At 36.1% G+C, this 22977-nt stretch overlaps 1 protein-coding gene across 2 annotated transcripts in view; it reads right to left on the reverse strand.

Annotated features, from left to right (window-relative positions):
• The window catches only part of ATF2 (activating transcription factor 2), a 107096-nt gene that overhangs the window by 59469 nt on the left and 24650 nt on the right, over positions 1 to 22977 (reverse strand). For both annotated transcript variants that reach the window (XM_053598112.1, XM_053598111.1), the window contains exons 3-4: positions 12983 to 13057; positions 6234 to 6303 (exon numbers count right to left, since the gene is read on the reverse strand). In XM_053598112.1, coding sequence (XP_053454087.1) covers positions 6234 to 6303; positions 12983 to 13014 — 102 coding nt within the window. In that variant the 5' untranslated portion in view covers positions 13015 to 13057. The remainder of the gene's footprint in view (positions 1 to 6233; positions 6304 to 12982; positions 13058 to 22977) is intronic.

Consider the following 22977-nt stretch of genomic DNA (forward strand, 5'->3'; position numbering starts at 1 on the left):
GGTAGAGTGCCATGACGTCACATGGCTCACAGCAACCTCTAACTCTTGGGCTTATGAGATTCTCTTGCTTCAGCCTCCCAAGCAGCTGATTTAGCTTTTAAAAACAATTTGGCAAAACATATGAGCCTTAGAAATATGTATATATTTTAATCAAGTAATTCTAGTTCTAAAAATGTATTTTAAGAAACTAATTGGAGGCTTGGCGCCTGTAGCTCAGTGGTTAGGGTGCTGGCCACATACACCAAGGCAGGCAGGTTTGAACCCAGCCCTGGGCCTGCTAAACAATGACAACTCCAACAAAACAAATAGCCGGGCATTGTAAAAGGCACCTGTAGCCCCAGCTACTTGGGAGGCTGACACAAGAGAATTGCTTAAGTCCAAGAGTTTGAGGCTGCTGTGAGTTGTGATGCTATGGCACTCTACCAAGGGTGACCTAGTGAGATATCTCACCAAAAAAAAGAAAGAAAGAAAGAAACTAATTAGAGACGCATACAAAGGACTATGTAGAAGGATGCTCATCACAATGTTGCTTATGATACAAAAATGCACTCAAGAGGGAGATCCCTTCTCTAAAAAAGAAAAGAAAAATAGCTGGTGTTGTGGCAGCAGGCGCCTGTAGTCCCAGCTACTTGGGAGGTTGAGGCAAGAGGATCGCTTGAACTCAAGAGTTTGATGTTGCTGTTAGCTATGACACCATGATATTCTAGTGAAGACGACAAAGTAAGACTGTCTCAAAAAAAAAAAAAAAAGTTCATAATAGCATAACAGGCAAATAAACTATGAGACATGCTTAGCAATAGGAGAATACATAGCAATTTAAAACCACGTTCTCAACACACAAAATACTCATGAAACACAGGCCATCCAAATTCAAAACTGTGCAGTATTGCTCCAATTTTGTTTTAAAAGTAAACCTGGATCCCATCCTTTCTTACTTAAGGACCCCACTCTGCAATATTATCTCTTTGTAGTGCCAAATGCGATGTTCCCACCTTAAAATGCAAAACAAAAAAGCTCTATCTTTTGTCCTACATTGAAGTTCTGTCGCTTACTCTTCCCTTTAAGCTACATGTCCAAGAAAGAGCTGTCCTATAACGTCTCCATTTCTGGTTCTTCCTCTTCTCTGTTCAATCTACTCCAAACACACTGTTCACTGAAAGCAACTTAGAAAAAGCTACTCTTAGAAAGATCTTTAAATCCAACAGTAAACAGTAAATTCTTATTTCATCCTATATTATTCCCCCCACTATGAAATTTTTTTTCTACTTAACTTCAAGGACTCAATTTTCTTCACTGGCTGCTTCTTAGCCTCCCATGCTGTATTCTCTTAGTTTCTGACTTTTAAACAATGGAGTGCTGTAAACCTTAGTTCCTACCCTTCTTCCTTCTATATACTATCTTGACACAAAATTAAACTAAGCAAACATGGAATTATAGATAAGAAAAATTTAAGTATTCATAATCTTTTTTTTTTTTTTTTTTGCAGTTTTTGGCTGAGACTGGGTTTGAACCTGCCACCTCTGGCATATGGGGCCAGCGCCCTCCCCTCCTTTGAGCCATAGGTGCTGCCCAAGTATTCTTAATCTTGAGAGTAAGTTTTATAAATCTTGACAGTATAAAAATAATAGAATTATTAGACATTAGGAGATGAAAAAGTGGATGTGGAAATAAGTGTTAACTCCTTTAATAGTAGGAAGTCTAAAAAGTAATTCTAACTTCTTAATGTTTTTCATATATATTTTATTTTATTTATTTTTTAGAGACAGAGTCTCACTTTGACACCCTTGGTAGAGTGCCGTGGGGTCACAGCTCACAGCAACCTCCAGTGCTTGGGCTTAGGCGATTCTCTTGCCTCAGCCTCCAAAGTAGCTGGGACTGCAGGCGCCCTCCACAATGTCCAACTATTTTTTTTTTTTGTTGCAGTTTGGCCGGGGCCGGGTTCGAACTGTCATCCTGCGTATATGGGGCCAGCGCGCCCTACTCACTGAGCCACAGGCACCCCATATATATTTTAGAAAGGTTTTTAGGTGCCTCATGCCTATTATCTTAGTGGGTGGATTGTTTGAGCTGAGGAGTTCAAGACCAGCCTGAAGAATAGCAAAACCCCGTTACTCTTAAAAATAGAAAAACTGGCTGGGCCTTGTGGTGGCACCTACTCGGGAGGCTGAGGCAAGAGGATCTCTTGAGCCCAGAACCTGAGGTTGCAGTGAACTAGGCTGATGCCATGGTACCCTACCCTAAGCTGACAGAGTGAGAATTTGTCTCAAAAAAAAGAAAGAAAAGAAAGGGTTTTAAAGAAACAATCTCTACATAAACATACATTGTAATGTTTAGCAATTTTTTTCTTCCATTTAAGTAAATTCAAAGGAAATGTTTTTAAAATAAAAAATGGCATTGTCACATATGTATGTTTTACCTCTATCTAAAGAAAAAGGTGAATATGTATGTACGTTCCTGGACTTGGTTAATTTACATTCACATTTATTGTCTATAGATTTCTAATATTTTTCATTTCTGAATCATTTAAACTTTTCATTTGAGTAAATTCACCAAATATTTCTAAAAATAAACAAATAAATAGCATGTTTATATATTAGTAAGCAGTCAATCAAAAAACAAGAGGTTGGCTCATGCCTGTAATCAAAGCATTCTGGCAAACTGAGGGAGGAAGATTGCTTAAGTTCAAGAATTTGAGACCAGACAGAGCAAAAGGAGACCTGATCTTTACTGGAAATATAAAGATTAGCCAGGCATTGTGGCACAAGCCTGAAGTCCCAACTAATCGGAAGGCTGAAGCAGGAAGATCGCTTGAGGCCAGGAGTTTGAGGTTGCTGTGGGCTATAATCTACCCTGGGCAACAGAATCAGACTCTGGCATAAAACAAAAGAAAACAAAACAGAAACCATTCTAAGTATTTTAGGCAGAAAAAAATTACGACAAGGAATCAGGTAAGGGCTTGCTTGAGTCTGAGTCTAGTCACCTAGACTCAGGCAAAACTGGTCCCTGTCCAAAGGCTGGCTCTAGAACACATTGTATTAGTTGTAATCCATGCATGCATTACAGAATCATGTTATATCTGTCAATCCAAATAAATGAAACGGAAACTTTGAGCAATATGACCTCTCCCTCCATTTTATTCAGTATCAAATCCAAAAAGTTAAAGTAAATTTGATTTATCAGAATAGTAAATTTGGTTGGTGGAACCTAAAATCATACCTAGAATTGTTAACTGCAAAGATTTTGAGAATTGTAGTTTTTAACTCTCTTTATAGAAAAATGTATATCAAATATATCTCCAAAATAAATGTTGAATCAGTCTATTTCTCCATATGTCCAATTATTCCTACCTATTCCAAATCACCACCATCTCTTACCTGGAATGCTACCAACTTTTCATCTCCCTGCTTCACACTTACCTCAGCAACAGCTTCTCACTGCTCTGTGATGGAAACCCAACACCTTACCAGTCTATAAAGTCCTACAGCAGCGGTTCTCAACCTGTGGGTCGTGACCCAGAGGAACGTGTATTAAAGGCTCGCCGTATTAGGAAGGTTGAGAACCTCTGCCCTATAGGATGTCTGTTTTCTACCTCTCTGACCTCTTATCTTGTCTGTTTTCTCATGGATCATTACATGCTCCAGCCACATCATTTTTCTGTTCTTAAACATACCAATTCTATTTCTTGAGGACCTTTATATTTGCAACAACTTTAGGCTAGAAATATATGCAAGGTTTGCTCCCATTATTTTCTTCATGTCTTTGTTCAAATGTCACCTTATCAGCGATACAGTCCCTGGCCAACCTATCAAAAATAGCATCAACCCTGATAACTCCTAACTTTACCTTGCTCACCATCTTAGATACCACATAAATTACAATTATGAGAAACCATTATATCCTCACCAGAATGACTAAATATTAAAATACTAAAGAAAATAATCTTGAAAAAAAGAGAACTAAATTGGAGACCTTACCCTAACTGACTAGACACTAACTGTAAAGCTAGAAAAACCAAGACAGTGGAGTCTGACATAAAAGTTGACAGATTGATGAATGGAATAGAATATGAAGTCCAGAAACAGATCCACACTTACATAATCACTGGATTTTCATTCAAGGAGCCAAAACAATTTAACAGAGAAAGAAAACTCTTTTCAACAAATGATGCTAAAATATCTGAAAAACCATATCCAAAAAAAAAAAAAAAATTAGCCTTCACTCCAACTTCACACCATATACAAAAATTAATTCAAGATGGAAGAGACATAAATGAAAAAGACAAGCTCTTAGAGTAAAACAAAGGAGAATAACTTTGTGATCTAAACACAGGCAAAAGTTTCTTAGATAATCAGAGAGGGCAGTGCCCAGAGCAGAGGGTAGGGCGTCAGCCACATGTACCAGGGCTGGTGGGTTTGAACCCATTCCCCACCTGCTAAAAACAAAAAAATAGCCAGGCGTTTGCGGCAGATGTCTGTAGTCCCAGCTACTCCGGAGGGTGAGGCAAGAAAATCGCTTAAGCCCAAGAGTTTGAGGTTGCGGTGAGCTGTGACGCCACAGCACTGTACAGAGGGCAACAAAGAGAGACTGTGTCTCTAAATAAATAAATAAATAAAATAGATAATCATAGAAAGCAACAATTAATATATTGGAAAAATTAATATGTTGAGGTTCATTAAAATTAGAAACACCTGTTCATCAAAAAATATTATGAAAATTAAGATGTAAACCACAGACTTGGCAAAGGACTGATAACCAGGAAAATAAAGAACTCCTACAACTCAGTAATTAAAAGACAACTCAACTTTCAAGAGTGGGAAAAAATTTTGAAAAATACTTCATCAAAAGTATACAAATGGACAATAAATATGTAAACAAGCACTCATCATCAAAGTAATGCAAATTAAATACCAGTCTATACACATCTGGATGGTAAAAGTCTAAAAGACAGACAGCACCGAAAGTTAACAAGTATATGGCACAATAAAGTCTCTCAGACATTGTTGATGGGAATGTAAATTGGTAACACCCATCTTGGGAAGCAGTTTGACAATTTAGTTAAACATATATCTATTAGACTATCCCATCATTATACTCCCAGATATTAACCCAAGAGAAATGAAAGCATGTGCCCACACAAAGACTTGAATATCACTATTCACACCAGCTTTATTTATAATAACTAAAAACTGGATATAAGCCAAAAATCCATCCATAGGCCAACAGATAAACAAACTGTAGAATAATGAAGTATTACTTCTCTATGAAAAGGAATTACTAGTCACATAACATGGAAAATCTTAAATCATGTGGAGTGAAAAAACTCAGATAAATGTACATTCTATCTGATTTCTTTTATATAAAATGCAAACAAATCTATAAAGACAGAAAGATCAGTAGTTGACAAGGATAGAAGAGGGGAGGAAGGTTACAAATAGGTGTGAAGAAACTTTCAGGGTAATAGACATTGTTTACTTTTTTGATAGCTGTGATGATTTTATGAGTATATACATATGTTAAAACTTATCAAACGGTAAACTATAAGTATATATAGTTCTAAAATATCAAATAAATGGGAACCAATGATAAACCAATGAAAGCCAATTATGCTTACTTTGACTTATAGTTCATATATTTAAGTACTTTGCAACTTCACTACACATTACATTTATTCTTTCATTCTTCCTTATTATCTAGTCATTTTTACATTACATAACAGCAACAGATTAATAATTTAATGGCCTGTTAAAAATATTATTTTCTGAAAATAAAATTTATTTTCTGAACCTGTTTCCATACACGCTCCATATTAAAGATGTTAGTTTAAGAACATTAATATATTAGTGATGCTGTCAGAGGAAAATATCCGTTAATTTCCCAAGCAAGTTCAGTAACATAATTCTCAGGTAAGACAATATATATTTGATTTTCTACTTAGGCAGTTTATAAATGATTTCAATCAATAAAAGTCAAATCAACATAATTTAACTTTCAAAATTTTATTCAGAGTTTCCACTTTTCCATCGTAAGTTATAATTTCCCCCCCATATTAATTTGTATTTTCTAAAATTCAGATACGTTATTGAGGAAAAAGAACCATTTCTTTCCAAAAGTTTTCTGGTATTTCTTTTGTCCTAACTCTAAGAAAACCCTTTCATAATGATAATATATTCAGTCGTTGGTGTTAAAATTAAGTGGAAATATATAAAAATGATTCACAGTAATTTGCATATTACCTGGCCACATCCAGGCGCAGTGCATAGAAAGGGTTTGTCATCACTCATATTCCACAGGTCCTTGTATTGCCTATAATGAAACATGAAGAGATGGCTAAACACTTTACAGAATGTATTTTTAAATAAGAAATAATTTAATATCAAGATTTGATCTCCAGGGGCCAGGTGATAGCACCTGCTATGCCTGTAATCCTAGCACTCTGGAAGGCCGAGGTGGGTGGATTGCCTGAATTCATAGATTCAAGACCATGCTAACTAAGCAAGAGCACAACCCCTTCTCTACAAATAGCTGGGTGCTGTGGCAGGTGCCTGTAAGTCCCAGCTACTAGGGAGGCTGAGGCAAGAGGATCACTTGAGGCCAAGAGTTTGAGGTTGCTGTGAACTGTGACACCAGAGCACTCAACTGACGGTGACAAAGAGAGACTGTCTCAAAAATAAATAATAAAAAGATTTGATCTCCAATAAGTATATTAACTTTTCTATTTGAATGTAAAATAAATACTTTTGCTGACATTTTAACTGTGTCTTCCACTTTCTTATTATGAGTTGATAAATATATGTAACATATAGATTTTGCACTATAGAAAAAGGGTTAACACTGCTCTATTAGGCTCTTTCCTGCTCAAAAAAGTAAACATACTTATGATGAAATGAACAAATTCCATTCATTGCAAAACATTAAACAAGCAAATACTATGCAGACTTTCAAAAATCATACTGTAGCACGGCTTGGTGGCTCACGCCTATAATCCTAGCACTCTGGGAGGCTGAGGTGATTGGATCACTTGAGCTCACGAGTTCGAGACCAGCCTGACTAAGAGTGAGACCCCATCTTTACTAAAAATGAAAAACAGAGGCAAGAGGACTGTTTGAGGCTGTTGTGAGCTATGACTCCACGGCACTCTACCAAGGGCGACAAAGTGAGACTGTCTCAAAACAACAACAAAACCCCAAAGATCATACTGTATAAACATGAGGCAAAATTTCTTTTATTTTCTTTCTTTTTTTTTTTTGAGACAGGAATATCACTATGCCGCCCTCAATAGAGTGCCATGCTGTCACAGCTCACAGCAACCTCAAACTCTTGGGCTTAAGCAGCCTCTCGAGTAGCTAGGACTACAGGCGCCCCCCACAATGCCCGGCTATTTTTTTTTTGGTTGCAGTTGTCATTGTTGTTCAGTAGACCCAGGCCGGGCTCGAACCTGCCAGCCTCGGTGTATGTGGCTGGCACCCTGCTCACTGAGCTACAGGTGCTGAGCCAATGTAGCAAAATTTCGATCTCCAGTACTAAATTCTTTTTTTTATTATTATTATTTTTTTCTTGTAGAGACAGAGTCTCACTGTACCGCCCTCGGGTAGAGCGCCGTGGCGTCACACGACTCACAGCAACCTCCACTCTTGGGCTTACGCGATTCTCTTGCCTCAGCCTCCCCAGCAGCTGGGACTACAGGCGCCCGCCACAACACCCGGCTATTTTTTTATTGCAGTTTGGCTGGGGCTGGGTTTGAACCCTCCACCCTCGGCATATGGGGCCGGCGCCCTACTCACTGAGCCACAGGCGCCGCCCTCCAGTACTAAGTTCTAATAATGTATTTTTACCTACTAGGTAAACCTTTCTATCTGGATATGTCACCAAAACATTCTTTCCCCTCAGATTACTTAAACAATCTTTAGGATTCTTCAGGGTCCTTGGATCTATTATGAGAATTGCTGGTAGAGACACACCTCATTTTATTATATTTCACAGATACTGGATAGTCTTTTAAAAAGATACCTAACTATGGGCGGCGCCTGTAGCTCAGTCGGTAGGGCGCCGGCCCCATATACCGAAGGTGGCGGGTTCAAACCCAGCCCCGGCCAAACTGCAACCAAAAAAAAAATAGCCGGGCGCTGTGGCGGGCGCCTGTAGTCCCAGCTACTCGGGAGGCTGAGGCAAGAGAATCGCTTGGGCCCAGGAGTTGGAGGTTGCTGTGAGCTGGGTGAGGCCACGGCACTCTACGGAGGGCCATAAAGTGAGACTCTGTCTCTACAAAAAAAAAAAAAAAAAAAAAGATACCTAACTCTCAGGAGAAAAATAGATGCCATAGATTTTTTTGACACTCATTATGAGATTAAGATTGTATCCTCCTATTTCTAATTTCTTAAGAATCTTAATCATAAAAAGACACTGAATTTTATCAAATGCCTTTTCTATATCTACTGTGATGAATGGTGTTTCCTTTTATTTTTTAAATCACAGCAAATGATTTTATTGATAAACAATTTCTACTTGCTAACATTTTAAGATTTTTACATCTATGAGATAGGACATAGAGATAATCCTAACAGACATCAAGATTATGAGGTCCCTATAAGAATTGGGTCATTTTAATTCTTTTCTATTCTCTAGAAGAATGTGTGTAAGATAAATAATCCTTCCTTAAATGCTGAGAGAATTCAGTGAAGCTATCTGAGCCTGAGATTTTCTATGCAGGAAGGTTTTATATTATGAATTCAGTATGCTTAAACAGCTTATATTCTTGTATAAATTTTGTTCTCCAGGAATTTGCCTATTACATCTAACTTTAACATACTACTACAGTTATTCACCTTCTTATTTTTTTCTTGTCTACTGTATCCACGGTGATCTGTCCTTTTAAATGCCTAGTATTATTGGGTTTCTCTTAATCAGTCTAGCTAAAGAGGTTTATCCACTTTAATAATTAATTTTAAATCTTTTGCTTCATTCACACTCAATTGTACTCGTGCTTTCTATTTCACTAATTCCACTTTTAATACTAAAAACAAAATGCCTAGAATAAATCTAATTAAAATGTACACCATACATAAAAAAACAACTACAAAACATTTCCCCAAGAAATTAGAGGACTAAATAAATAGAGGGTGTAATATGTTTATGGATTGGAAGGCTTGATGTTAGTAAGACACCTATTCTGTCCAATCTATTAAAGTAAAATTCCAATTAAAATCCTAGCAGCTTTTATGTGCATGCAGAAATTAGTCCTAAAATCTACAAAAAAATGCAAAAAGTAAGCAAAGCACTCATGAAAAACAATAATTAAGGTGTGCTGGTAGAGGCACCCTTCATTTACTGCATTTTATTACAATCAAGTAATACACAAAGACCCATATTATCAGACATCAAGACTCACTATAAAACTAAAATTAAGATAGTATGGGTATCAGTCTGATAACATAAAGCAATGGAACAAATGAAGTATAAAAATGGAAGCATAAATAAGATCTCCCAATTTGTACAAAGGCTCAACTACAGTTCAGTGGGGGAAACGATGGTCTTTTCAATACCTGGTTACAGAAATTTTATGTAGCAATAATATTCAACTCAACTAACAATTGTGTGATATTCCCTTTCCAACATTAGCTTATTAATTCTTAGATCAATGTTTTCCAAAGCATATTCTACAGGAATATTAATAGGCATTGTAGAAAAAATGTCTTCAGCTAAATAAATGTGGTAAACGCCTGGAGTATGTGGGCTTCATTTTTGTGACACTTTTCAGAGACTTAATGAATGCTATGTCAATTAAATATCTGTAAGTTAAAAAAATAAAATGACCCTTGACTATCTCACAACATACTAAAAATTAAGTCAAGCGAATCACAGATCTAAATGTGAAAGGAAAAGAAATGTTTCTAGAAACAAAACTAGGAAATTGTTGTGAATTTGAGGTAGGCAAAGGTTTCTTAAAAAGGACATAAAAGGCAATGCCATATAGACTAAAAGATTGATAAATCAGATTTTACTCTACATAGTGCATTTTATTCTATTTAAATTATACTCAATAAAAAGAAAAAAAAGTTAAAACCAAAATAGTATAATGTATCTAATCGAATACTGAGAAATAAAACAAAAAAATTATATAGGCAACTTTACCCAAATATAGTGTGTTCTGAGAAAACTTCAGAAAAGCTTTGATTTGAAAAGGACACATACTATAGAAAATAGTAAAAAAAGAAAAAATATGTATAGTCAGCTCTCTGTATCCATGGATTCTATATCCATGGATTCAAACAACTTTGAATCAAAAATATTTTTAAAAACCTACTGCATCTGTATTAAACATACATAGACTTTTTTTCTTGTCATTATTACCTAATTAATATAACAACTATTTAAACATTACATTGTATTAGGTATTATAAGTCATCCAGAGATGATTTAAATTTAAAGTATATTGGAGAATGTGCATACATTATAAGTAAATACTGCACCATTTCATATTAGGGACTGGAACATCTACAGATTTTAGTATCTGTGAAACTAATCCCCCATAGATACCACAGTAAAACTGTGTATTTAAAAATGGCTGAACTTCACAAGACTCTAAGTAGAGATGGAGTGAGAGATTTAAAGAAACCATGTCATATAGCAGTCCGCAATGACTTTATTTTTTTTATTTTTGAGACAAGAGTCTCACTTTCTCACCCTCAGTAGAGTGCTGTAGTGTCACAGCTCACAGCAACCTCAAATTCTTGGGCTCAAGCAATTCTCTTGTCTTAGCCTCCCTCGCAGCTGGCGCAGGCCACAATGCCCAGCTATTTTTAGAGACAGGGTCTTGCTCTTGCTCAGGTTGGTCTCCAACCTTAAGCTCAGGCAATCCACCTTCCTCGGCCTCCCAGAGCGCTAGGATTCCAGGCATGAGCCATGATCCCCGGCCCAACAATGACTTTTTTAATAGACAAGCAAGCCATATAACTCAACAGCTAAGAAACTCAACCTTCATCTTAAAAGTAGTAATCTGCAATATTTGCATAAACTGTATTTCCAATAACCAAATGGATGAAGGAAAAGTTCTTAATAGAAGAACTACAATTAGTAAGTACAGAAAGAATGAAATAATTAGAAAATCACCACTTTAACCTTCAATTAAATAATGGATCTAGCCAACTATAACTTAAATGTCTGATTTTTAAAATGATTAGGAAAAAAAGTGACGGGAACTTTACCATGGTTGGGTCAGCAGACAGCACCTGAGTTCATAGGTCAATCTTAAATTAACAACACTAAAGGTCGAACAAATAGACATTAGATGTCTCCTGGTATGATGCAACACAAGTCAATGAAGGATTTCTTCTTAGGGGAAGGGCGTCAAACCTAAATCTAATCAAAGTTCTCGAGCTGTAACTATAAAAAAATACAGGAAATAGAAAAACATATCAAACTGGCCAAACACAGTGGCTCACACCCGTAATCTCAGTACTTTGGGAGGCTGAGGTAGAGGACTGCTTGAGGCCAGGAGTTTGAGAATAGTGTGGCCAACACAGTGAGACTGTGTCTCTACAAAAAAACAAAACAAACAAAATAGCCAGGCATGGTGTCATATGCCTTAAGTCCTAGTTACTCTAGAGGCTGAGACAGGAAAATTGCTTGAGCCTAGGAATTGGAGACGGAAGTGAGCTATGATCGGGTTACTAGACTCCAGTGTGGGTGACAGTGAGACCCTGTCTCAAAACAAACAAAAACAAAAACAAACCATAAATATCCATGAAAGAAAAACATATAAAACAACACCAACAGGAGATAATCAGGCAAATGCAACACAGATATTATTTTCAATTTATGATATAACCTCATTATGAGTCACAAGAAGTGCTCTGAATGTGTATTAATTTCATACCATTATACGTCAAAGGTCATAAGTCAAAGCATTGTAAGTTGGGGACTGTCTTTTATACATAGAAAAATATATAGAACAAATGACCTAGTCTCTTCAACAAGTAAATGTCATGAGAGAAAAAAAGAAGAACAATGAAATCAGGACCTTTAGATGAAAAAAGGACCTTTATTTTTTTTTAATTTCTCAGTATTCTATATAAGGGCCTTTTTAGATACTGACCTAAATAAAACAGTTACAAAAAGACATTTGAGTAAAGGTTACTTTCCTACTTTTTAATTTTACCTGAATGTTCCCAACTAATCCCTTCATAAATTTGGTTTTTGTTACTACTTTCTTTCTAGAAATTATATATAGTAAATACATTTGACTCAATTAATAATTTTGTAACAGGGTGGCGTCTGTGGCTCAAATAGGTAGGGCTCTGGCCCGATATGCCATGGGTGGCGGGTTCAAACCCAGCCCCGGCAAAAACTGCAAAAAAAAAAAAAAAATCTCTAACATTATTCCTTCTCCAAAACTCATTTGTTAACCCTTCAGAGCAATGTTTCCCAAAACATTTCAAAAGGAAAGTCAATTGGTACTATATGAAAAAATGTATGTATGCCCCAAAATTTGGGAAACACTCAAATATACTTTATTTTATTTTATTTTTTTTTTTTTTGCAGTTTTTGGCCAGGGTCGGGTTTGAACCCACCACCTCCGGTATTCGGGGCCGGTGCCTTACTCCTTTGAGCCACAGGGCTTTTCAGGGCCTTTAGTATTTCTCAAGTAAAGTGACTAGAGGACCACCTAGATTATGGCATTTTTTGGCCATAGCTATCTGCTATCTGAACGCTTTTTCCCAGCACATCATCTGATGGGACTAGTATTATTTGGAATTCATTTTAGAAGAAATAAAAACCTTAAACATGTTTATGTCTATGACAATTAAGGATATTTTGATGCTCTTAATTTGACAATTTAAAAATACAATAGGAGTATCTTAGCTAAACTACACACGGAATAAAGTGATTTCTTATTTAAGGAAAAAAACAAACATTAATAGAAACAAACTATAAAATATTTTATAACTTAAAATATGAAGAATGGCTAAAAATACCACACACATACCTGGCAGAATTCACATGTAACTTGAATTTCATAAGTTGAACAACTTATCACGTCCTCTTTCTCATGGCAAGGATACTAAAAAACAAAGTGGGTTCACACTGTTAAAAATAGTTTTGAAACACTTCTTGAAACATCAGTAGAAAATAAAGTGCTCAAATTAATCTCTGTAATACTAATGTCACCAAAAAATCTAATCACCATTAAGAATTTTTATAATAGAACATGAAACTATAAAAATACTAGAAGAAAGTACAGGGAAAACACTTGAAGAAATCAGCCCGGGCCAGTACTTTATGAGGAGGACCCCCTTCGGCAATTGAAGCAACACCAAAAATACATTACTGGGACCGGATCAAACTAAAAAGCTTCTGCACAGCCAAGAACACAGTAAGTAAAGCAAGCAGACAGCCCTCAGAATGGGAGAAGATATTTGCAGGTTATGTCTCGGACAAAGGTTTAATAACCAGAATCCACAGAGAACTCAAATGTATTAGCAAGAAAAGAACAAGTGATTCCATCTCAGTGTGGGCAAGGGACTTGAAGAGAAACTTCTCTGCACTATCTACCCAGGGTGACAGCTTGAGGCTCTGTCTCAAAAAAAATAAAAAAGAGAAACTTCTCTAAAGAAGATAGGTGCACGGCCTACAGACATACGAAAAAATGCTCATCATCCTTAGCAGCTTGAGCCACAGGTGCTGAGCCAGAATGCTCATCATCCTTAATCATCAGAGAAATGCAAATCAAAACTACTTTGAGATATCATCTAACTCTAGTAAGATTAGCCCACATCACAAAATCCCAAAACCAGAAATATTAGCATGGATGTGGAGAAAAAGGAACACTTCTACACTGCTGGTGGGAATGCAAACTAACATGTTCCTTTTGGAATGATGTTTGGAGAACACTTAGGGATCTAAAATTAGACCTGACATTTGATCCTACAATTCCTCTACTAGGTATATATCCAGAAGACCAAAAATTACATTATAACAAAGATATTTGTACCAGAATGTGTATTGCAGCTCAATTCATAATTGCTAAGTCATGGAAGAAGCCCAAGTGCCCATCAACCCATGAATGGATTAATAAATTGTGGTATATGTACACCATGGAATATTATGCAGCCTTAAAAAAGATGGAGACTTTACCTCTTTCATGGATGGAGCTGGAACATATTCTTCTTAGCAAAGTATCTCAAGAACGGAAGAAAAAGTATCCAATGTACTCAGCCTTACTATGAAAGCAAGTTATAGCTTTCATATGAAATTACAGCCCAAGAATATGGGGAAAGGGGATAGGGAAGGGAGAGGAGGGGAGGGGGGAGAATTGGTGGAGGGAGGGTAATTGGTGGGACTACACCTATGGTGCATCTTACAAGGGTACATGTGAAATTTACTAAATGTAGAATATAAATGTCTTAACACAATAAGAAAATACCGTGAAGGCTATGTTAACCAGTTAGATGAAAATATTTCAAATTGTATATAAAACCAGCACATTGTACCCCATTGCATTAATGTACATAGCTATGATTTAATAATAATAATAAATAGAAAAAAGAAAAAGAATTTTTATAATAGAAATATTGCTCTTAAAATATGAATACACATACACAAATACCCTAAACTTAGGACAGGTATTAAAATACCCAACTCCACCAAAAGGGTTAAAGGGTACTAAACATGCAATTCAGACCTTATGGCTATAGCTGAAAGGTAGCCACTAAATAAGTAAAAATACTTACTTTTGACCTTTCATGAGAAAGATGTCACTTTGTATTTTAGTATCTCTATTCAGAGTTTTAAATTTTTAAAAATGTACTCAGTGGAGATCAGCTTCTCAGACTAATTCATCAATCTTATCTGTCCCATAATGTAGTTCATCTATGTAAGCAGCTCCTTATTCCCTAACTTTATAATTTGCTTATGTGACATTAGTTCAAAGGTACATACAGCATAATGAAACTACCCACATCAGGGACCCATTTTTAAACTCTGCAAATACTTTGCCTTCTATTCATTGAAACCTTATCTAGTGGTAAACAAGAATAACTATATGCTCATCCAAATAAGCCAAGGGTGCATAGAAAAATTATGTATTTCATAATTTTGCTTATAAATGTGGTTTCAAGAATGTCTTCCTCCGAAAGATTGGATAACCCCCGTAGGGACATGTGTAACTAGCCACAGTTCTGAATCCTGGAGTAAAGGTCAATCTGGTGGAGAAAATAAAGGAAACTTCTTTCCCTTGTCCTAGGCAAAACTTGTATCTGGTAGGGTTCAATGTCTCCATTTATATCCAACTTTACCTAGTGCCTATGAGAGAAAAAAACACTAGAATAATCCAAAATAAATCTACAATGACATTTCTGTCATTACAAGTAGAATGTTAGCTCCATGTGGGGGGTTAGCTATGTACCTAAAGCAGTGCCTATTTCATTTTAGCACAAAATACATTTAAATATCAAATATATGGAGACACAAAAATGAAAAAAAAAAAAACAAAACAAAACAATCCCTGTACTTGAGACTCACTTTAAGTTTAGCAGAATAAAGAAGAATACAGAAGTACAATTTCAATTAATTTGGTTGGAATAATTGCCAAAATACTATGAGAGTATAGACTGCAAGGACCATCTAATAGTTCTAAAAAAGCTTTCAGAGGGTGTTACCCTTGGTACCCTTATCTCCAATCTTTACCTTCCCATCACCACACTGTCCCTGACACTACAAAACAAGTTCCTTACCTACACAGCAGCCTATTTCCTAGAAAACCAGTAGAAATTCCCATTCCTTTACTAACATTTCTAATATGTAGCTACGGTAACTGTAAATATGAACAGTTTAAGTACCTAGAGAAGTAAGTGATAATTCCTCTGGAAGCTTAAACGTTCCATCCTTGTTAATCTTAACTGAAACTCAAGTGTCTAAATCTAGGCCTATCTTCCTTTTACAGCAATGTGGAAATATGCTCTTAAGTGAATCCTGAGAGAGGTTTGGTTAAACTATAAATTTTGGGGGAAGTCAGTGATTGCAGAGTGAGAATTGCTACCATACCACACTGCTCTCTGGAAAGCCCCTAAAAAACAACACTTGTAGGAAAATCACTGTCAAGAAAAGTATCCATAGAGTTCTAGAGAAAATTATTTTATTTATTTTTATTTTATAATTTGAGTCTATTTCACTTTGTCACCCTCGGTGGAGTGCCATGATGTCATAGCTTACAGAAACCTCAAACTCTTGGGCCCAAGGGATCCTCTTGCCTCCACCTCCTGAGTAGCTGGGACTACAGATGTCTCACCAGGTCCTGGCAAACAGATGATTTTTATTAAAGAGAAAAGACAACTAAATCTGAGTAACTTAAGATTCAAATATTATGAAGGATCTATGACATGACTTTCCCATTTATTCAGCAAATTGTAAATATTTTCATTCCAGTACTTCATTACTGGTGAAGACAGAGGTGCCCAGTACTGGTATAAAATGTCAGAGATGAGCTACAGTAGGTAACAGAGAACTAAGACTACACTAAGATTCTTTCAGTGTTTACAAGGTGCTCAGGCCCAGTTACGAGTCCTGTAGATTCTAAAAATGGGATAATGCTGTTGGCACAGCAGCAGCACCTACAGAAACATAGCGGTATTTTTGAAAGCATAGTTGATATCCTGTTGATGTCCGATAATTGCTGTTTTCAGAGCCTAAGCTTTTACTCCATTACTGTGAAGTCTGGCAAATGGGAATAAGAGTATCTATACCATACAATTATTTTGAGGGTAAAATAAAATACTGTATAAAAAAGTTCAATGACTTGCTTATAATGAGCACTCGAATGGCAAATGATTTTATTCTTAAAACACAAATATCAGAGGCTGAGGTAAGAGAATCGCTTAAGCCCAAGAGTTTGAGGTTCCTGTGAGCTGTGATGTCATGGCATTCTACCTAGGGTGACATGGTGAGACTCTGTCTCAAAAAAAAAATAAATAAATAAAATGATAAAAAATAAAACACAAATAATCTGTACTAGAGATGGCTTTCAGGGGTGCCCAACCTACAGCCTGAGGGCTGCATGCAGATTGTGTGAGGACTTTTTTGTTTATTGGTGGTGGCAGATATCATGAAAATTATGCAAGGACCTTTTTTGTTTTCTCATCAGCTTTCATTAGTGTTAGTGTATTTAATGTGTGGCTCAAGACAACTCCTCTTCCAATGTGGCGCAGAGAAGATAGGAGGTTGGACACGCCTGGATAATAAATGTAAAATTATTACAGGCTTCTGATCCATCACTATTGGTATTTAACAGAGGCTCTTATTCTCCAAACTATCAATGACTCAGAGAGACAGTACTTTATTCAAAGTCTGAGATACTAAAAATAGAGTAATATAATTTCAAATAAAAAGATTCATAGGCTCAGTGCCCATAGGGGCTACTGAGGCTGGTGGGTTTGAGTCCAGCCTGGGTCTGCTAAAACAACAATGACAACTGCAACAAATGGTAGCTGGGTGTTGTGGCTGGTGCCTGTAGTCCCAGCTACTTGAGAGGCTCAGGCAAGAGAATTGCTTAAGCCCAACAGTTGGAGGTTGCCACGAGCTGTGATGCCAGAGCACTCTACCGTGATGGTGACATAGTGAAACTCCATCTCAGCACCTGTGGCTCAAAGGAGTGGCCCCATATACCAGAGGTGGTGGGTTCAAACCCAGCCCTGGCCAAAAACTGCCAAAAAAAATAAAAAATAAAAGTTAAAATATTAAAAAAAAAATTTCATAGCCATTATTAGTAATAATCATTCCGTACTGAACACTTTAACATTTTTCTAAATGATTTATATATACTGTATTTGCTCGTCTAAAACCTCCATGAGGTATGTTTTATTATTCCCATTTTGCTGATGCAGAAATTATGGTTCAGTTTAGATAAAATCTCACAATCTTACTCCAGAGCTAGAGCTATACAACATTAACCAACACTAACCCTAACACAAATAACTGAAATATACTCACTCATGAACATAAAGTAAAATGAAGGTTAAAGCAAAATGCCCACAAAGGTAAGCTAAAATTAAAGTACCTTTCCAGCAGATGAGAAAAACAAAATATAATCCCCCCCTCTGAGAGTAACTATAAAATGCAACAGAAAGTAAGGAATAAAATCTATTTAAGCATGAAATGATCTTTAATTTAATAAATAACTATGAAACCATCATTGTAAAGATACACCACAATAAAATGTCTGAGTACTGGAATGTTTAATTTAATAATAAACAACTATGAAACAAACATTGCAAAGATACACCACAATAAAATATCTGAGTACTGGAATGTTTAAAATGTCCCGTGGATTATAATTATATTACCTAGACTAAAATGTCCAAGATTAAACATCACAAATCAGATTGCATCATGCTATGCTCTGACTTTATTTAGAACCTGATCCATTCTTAAGTGTATAGAGTCTGTCAAAACTATTGACACCACAGGGCGGTGCCTGTGGCTCAGTTGGTAGGGCGCCGGCCCCATATACCGAGGGTGGCGGGTTCAAACCCGGCCCCGGCCAAACTGCAACCAAAAAATAGCTGGGTGTTGTGGCGGGCGCCTGTAGTCCCAGCTACTCGGGAGGCTGAGGCAAGAGAATCGCTTAGGCCCAGGAGTTGGAGGTTGCTGTGAGCTGTGTGAGGCCACAGCACTCTGCTGAGGGCCATAAAGTGAGACTCTGTCTCTACAAAAAAAGAAAAAAAAAAAAAAAAAAAACTATTGACACCACAACATGGAAGAACCTCAAAATAGTCATGCTAAGTGAAAGAAGACAGCCAAAAAAAAAAAATAATAATAATCACGATTTTATTTATACAAAACTCTAGAAAACACAAACTAATCTACAGTGACAGAAAGCAGAACAGTGTATGTATAAACAGGAACAAAAGAGTGTGAGGAAAGTATTACTATGGGGCACAAGGAACTTACGGGGTGATGACTATATCATCTTGATTGTGGTGATAGTTTCATGAATGTATACATGTAAGTTAAAACTTATCGAGTCATACACTTTAAATATGTGCAATTTACTGTAGGTCAATTATACCTCAAAAAGCTGTTTGGAAAAGTACATATTATCCCTTTTAAAAAATAGAAATCTTTAAGGCATGAACTCTATGATTTATGAAATAATCTGCCATACATATATAAAGTCAAAGACCATGGCTAGTGACCATTCAGAAATGCTACCTATTAATTACTTATGCAAGTGAAACTCACTTTACTTTTTTTCCTCCTAATATCCCACCATCACCTGGATTTTTCTTTTCCTATCCTATAAAAACTCAGCGTAACTTCCAGGTTTGAAATAGCAACTTGTCATGTCTTCTCTTAGGCAGTGGTTTAATAAAGTGCATCTGATACTTTCCCCAAATTATATTCAACACAAGACTTTATTTTCAACTCTTTTAAAAATTTCACTTAGGTATATGGTTCTTATAGAACCAATATAGAACCATACAAACATACTTTTCTTTTTTTTGACTGAGTCTCAAGCTGTCACCCTGGGTAGAGTGCCGTTGCACCACAGCTCACAGCAACCTCAAATTCTTGGGCTCTAGCAATTTTCTTGCCTCAGCCTCCCAAGTAGCTGGGACTACAGGTGCTGGCACAATGCCCGGCTTTTTCTGTTGTTATTGTTGCAGTTGTCATTGGTAGTTTTAGCTGGCCCGGGCAGGGTTTGAACCTGCCAGCCTCAGTGTATGTGGCCGACATCCCACTCACTGATCTACAGGTGCCACCCATACAAACATATTTTTCAGATCTGAATCCATGGGGAAAAAAATGTTTTTTAAGAAATGAGGTCTTGCTCTGTCCCCCAGACTGGAGTACAGTGGTATAATCATAGCTCACTGCACCCTTTAGCTGCTGAGCTTAAGTGATTCTCCTGCCTTGGTCTCCTGCGTAGACAGAACTACGGGTGCATACCACCTTACCCAGCTAATTTTTAAATTTTTTATAGAGACAGGAAATTGGTATGTTGCCCAGGCTGGTCTTGAACTCCAACAGGAAAGTGATCCTCTCACCTTAGCCTCCCACAGTGCTAAGATTATAGGTATAAGCCACTGTGCTTTGGTGGAATCCATAAAAACTTTAATATGTATGCTAATATTTAAAATATTTGGGGGGGGAAAAACATATTCTTCCATATGAACTACTTTCTCAAACTTTAAATGAGAAATATAACCAAAAACTGCTCTGGGGTAACAAGCAGTTAACTAGTTAGTATCTCTATTCTAAGATTAGAGAAAGAGGTGAGGTGGAAAAATAGGGAGGGAAAGAGTAAATCTCTAAAAATTCTAAAGGAAAAGAACAAAAAACTAAATTAACACATTATGAGATAACAGACAATCATTTCAATATAGGTATTAGAGTGTCCTAAGAATTGAGGACATCTGCTTCATGCTCTTGCAGAAATAGATTAGTACAAAGTGATGGCTTCCTCTTTCTAGTTTTCTAAGATAATTCCACATATAAACATGTGTTTGGTCCTTATATTTTGTTTTATGGCTATAAGGAATTTTATTTCATAATCCCAAATTTGTTAAAATTATAGTTTGGCTTTTATATGTGACAACAGTGCCAAAATAATTTCTACTATTAGAATAGAATAATTTCTACTATTAGAATAATTCTACTATTGCATAAATGACTAAATTCTAAACCTTAAAGCTTAAGTTTTAATTTGGATTCAGAAGATCATTTGTTAATTCCTGATAATATAAACTAAACTAACACCTACTGTACTAAGACATGGTAAAGAACTTGAATTTTGCTTCCAGAATAATATAGAAGAAAATAAAAGCTACCTAGAATACCACCATTCACATTCTAGAGTATAGTCTTGTTGATGTATGTATATTTATTAACTCTAAAAATTATAAAACCATTATAATTTCTTTTAAAATGTAATTCTATAAATTCTTTCCCATCATTAAATAGTAGATGTAATTTTTAATGGCTACATAGTATTCTACCATATGATTCTTTATTAATGAACTTTTATCATCAACAAGTGTCTTTGGGACAATTGTTCTATCAAAATGAAGGTATATTTTTAAGGTTTTCGTTTTATAGTGCTAAACTGCCCTCTATATGTGCACTATTGATTTTTACTTTACCTGTACAGAAAGACCTCATTTCTCAATGTCTACACCAACAAGGAATATTATTTTTTAACATTTTTGTCAGATTAGTAAAAAACTAATTTTAAAGTTGTATATCTTGACACCCAATGAGGTTTTCAAGGTTTTTTCTATAATGGTCATACATCTGTGAAATGCCTCCCTAGCCCATTTCTAAAAAATAAAACGTTAGCTGGGTGTGATAGCATGCGGCTGTAGTCTCAGCTACATGGGAGGTTAAGGTGGGAGAAATCACTTGAGCCTGGGAGTTTGCGTTCTGTGTGGGCAACACAGCAAGATCCTGTGCTTGAAAATTAAAAAGAAATACATAAAATGTTAGTCCAAAATTCCCTCTCTTGAATACAGATCATAGGCTCTTTCTTAGGATATAGGTTTCTGATCACGAACCTCATTGTGCTCCTGATCTAGTCCTAACGATTCACTGTACAAATGAGACTGAAGTCCCAACAGGTGAAATCACTTATTCAAAGTCAAAAATGAAACAAAACATTTTTACTGCTATACTCTGCCTACTAACTGTTATTGCTTTGCCCTTCTATGCCTAACAGCTATATAGAAATTTTATGTAAATCATTTTTAAACAATAGTACAGAAAGACCATTTTGGAACGTCTATAATTATTACAGAAGCCCATTTATCAAATGGAATCTCACATAATATGAAACACCATTAAGAAAAGAGAATAACAAAGAAAAAACAATTTAAAGTGAATAGAAAAAAAATGGGAGAAATTAACTAGCAAAGTATTTCTTATAACAAAATTAATATAAAAGCCAAGCCTCTTCATAAAAGAAATATGAGAGTGTCTGCATAGAAGGCAAATCAGGCAGGCCTTTGAGGCAGCCCACTGTAAAGTATCTTCCACCTGGGCAGGGTGAGAAATATGTCAATGGGAGGTTGGGGGGTGGGATGGGAGTTGGGCTAGAAGGGAGGAGGTCGGCCCTGCACGAGATGCTGGGAATTTGAACTGGGTGAAGAAAAGTTTCTTTGTGAAGGGCAAGCAGCTTGATGTGAGACATCAATGTCCAAGTGGGCTGAGGAGACAATTTGAGAATCAAAAGAAATAAATGATAGTAATGGATCATACTGTGAATAAGAGTCCATTAATTCATACTGACATAAAATAATAATAAACTGAATGTCTGATATTCAGGACAGGACATTCACACTGACACAAAGTATCTTCCTATAAAATATAGCTTAATTACTAAGGTAAGAGTAATTTACAGTACAAAAGCCTGGAAAACATCACCTTAATCAAGCAATCCAAGTTAGCCCCACTAGCAATAAGGAAAATCAGAATCATGTACCCTTAATGATAAAGACACAGTATTACTTCTATGATAGTGATGCCAAATATACAGAACCGGAATCTAATCCTGAAGAAGTATTATGCAACCCCAAATTGAGGCAAACTCTACGAAAAAACTGGCCTATAATGTGCAAGTGTCCAAGTCATAAATGTCAAAAGAAACTGAGGTATTGTTTGCAATTTAGAAAGACCAATGAGATATAACAAATAACTGTCAACACACAATTGTAGAATGGATCCTTTTGCCATAAGACATTACTGGAACCACTGGCAAAACTTAAGTGTAACCTGTAGATTAGATGGCAGCAATATATCAATGTTAACTACCTGACTTTCATGGTTGTATTGTGGTTTTGTAGGAGAATGTCTTGTACAAAATAACATATTTGAGAGTAATGGGGCATACTGGCAACTTACTATGAAAGGCTTTGAACAAAAAAAAAAGGAAAAAAATGTGTAAAAGGAGTTTAAGTTGTATATAAATAAAATGCACTATAATTCACTACATAG

This window comes from Nycticebus coucang, chromosome 7 (assembly GCF_027406575.1).
Source record: "Nycticebus coucang isolate mNycCou1 chromosome 7, mNycCou1.pri, whole genome shotgun sequence".
NCBI classification, from domain to species: Eukaryota; Metazoa; Chordata; class Mammalia; order Primates; family Lorisidae; genus Nycticebus; species Nycticebus coucang.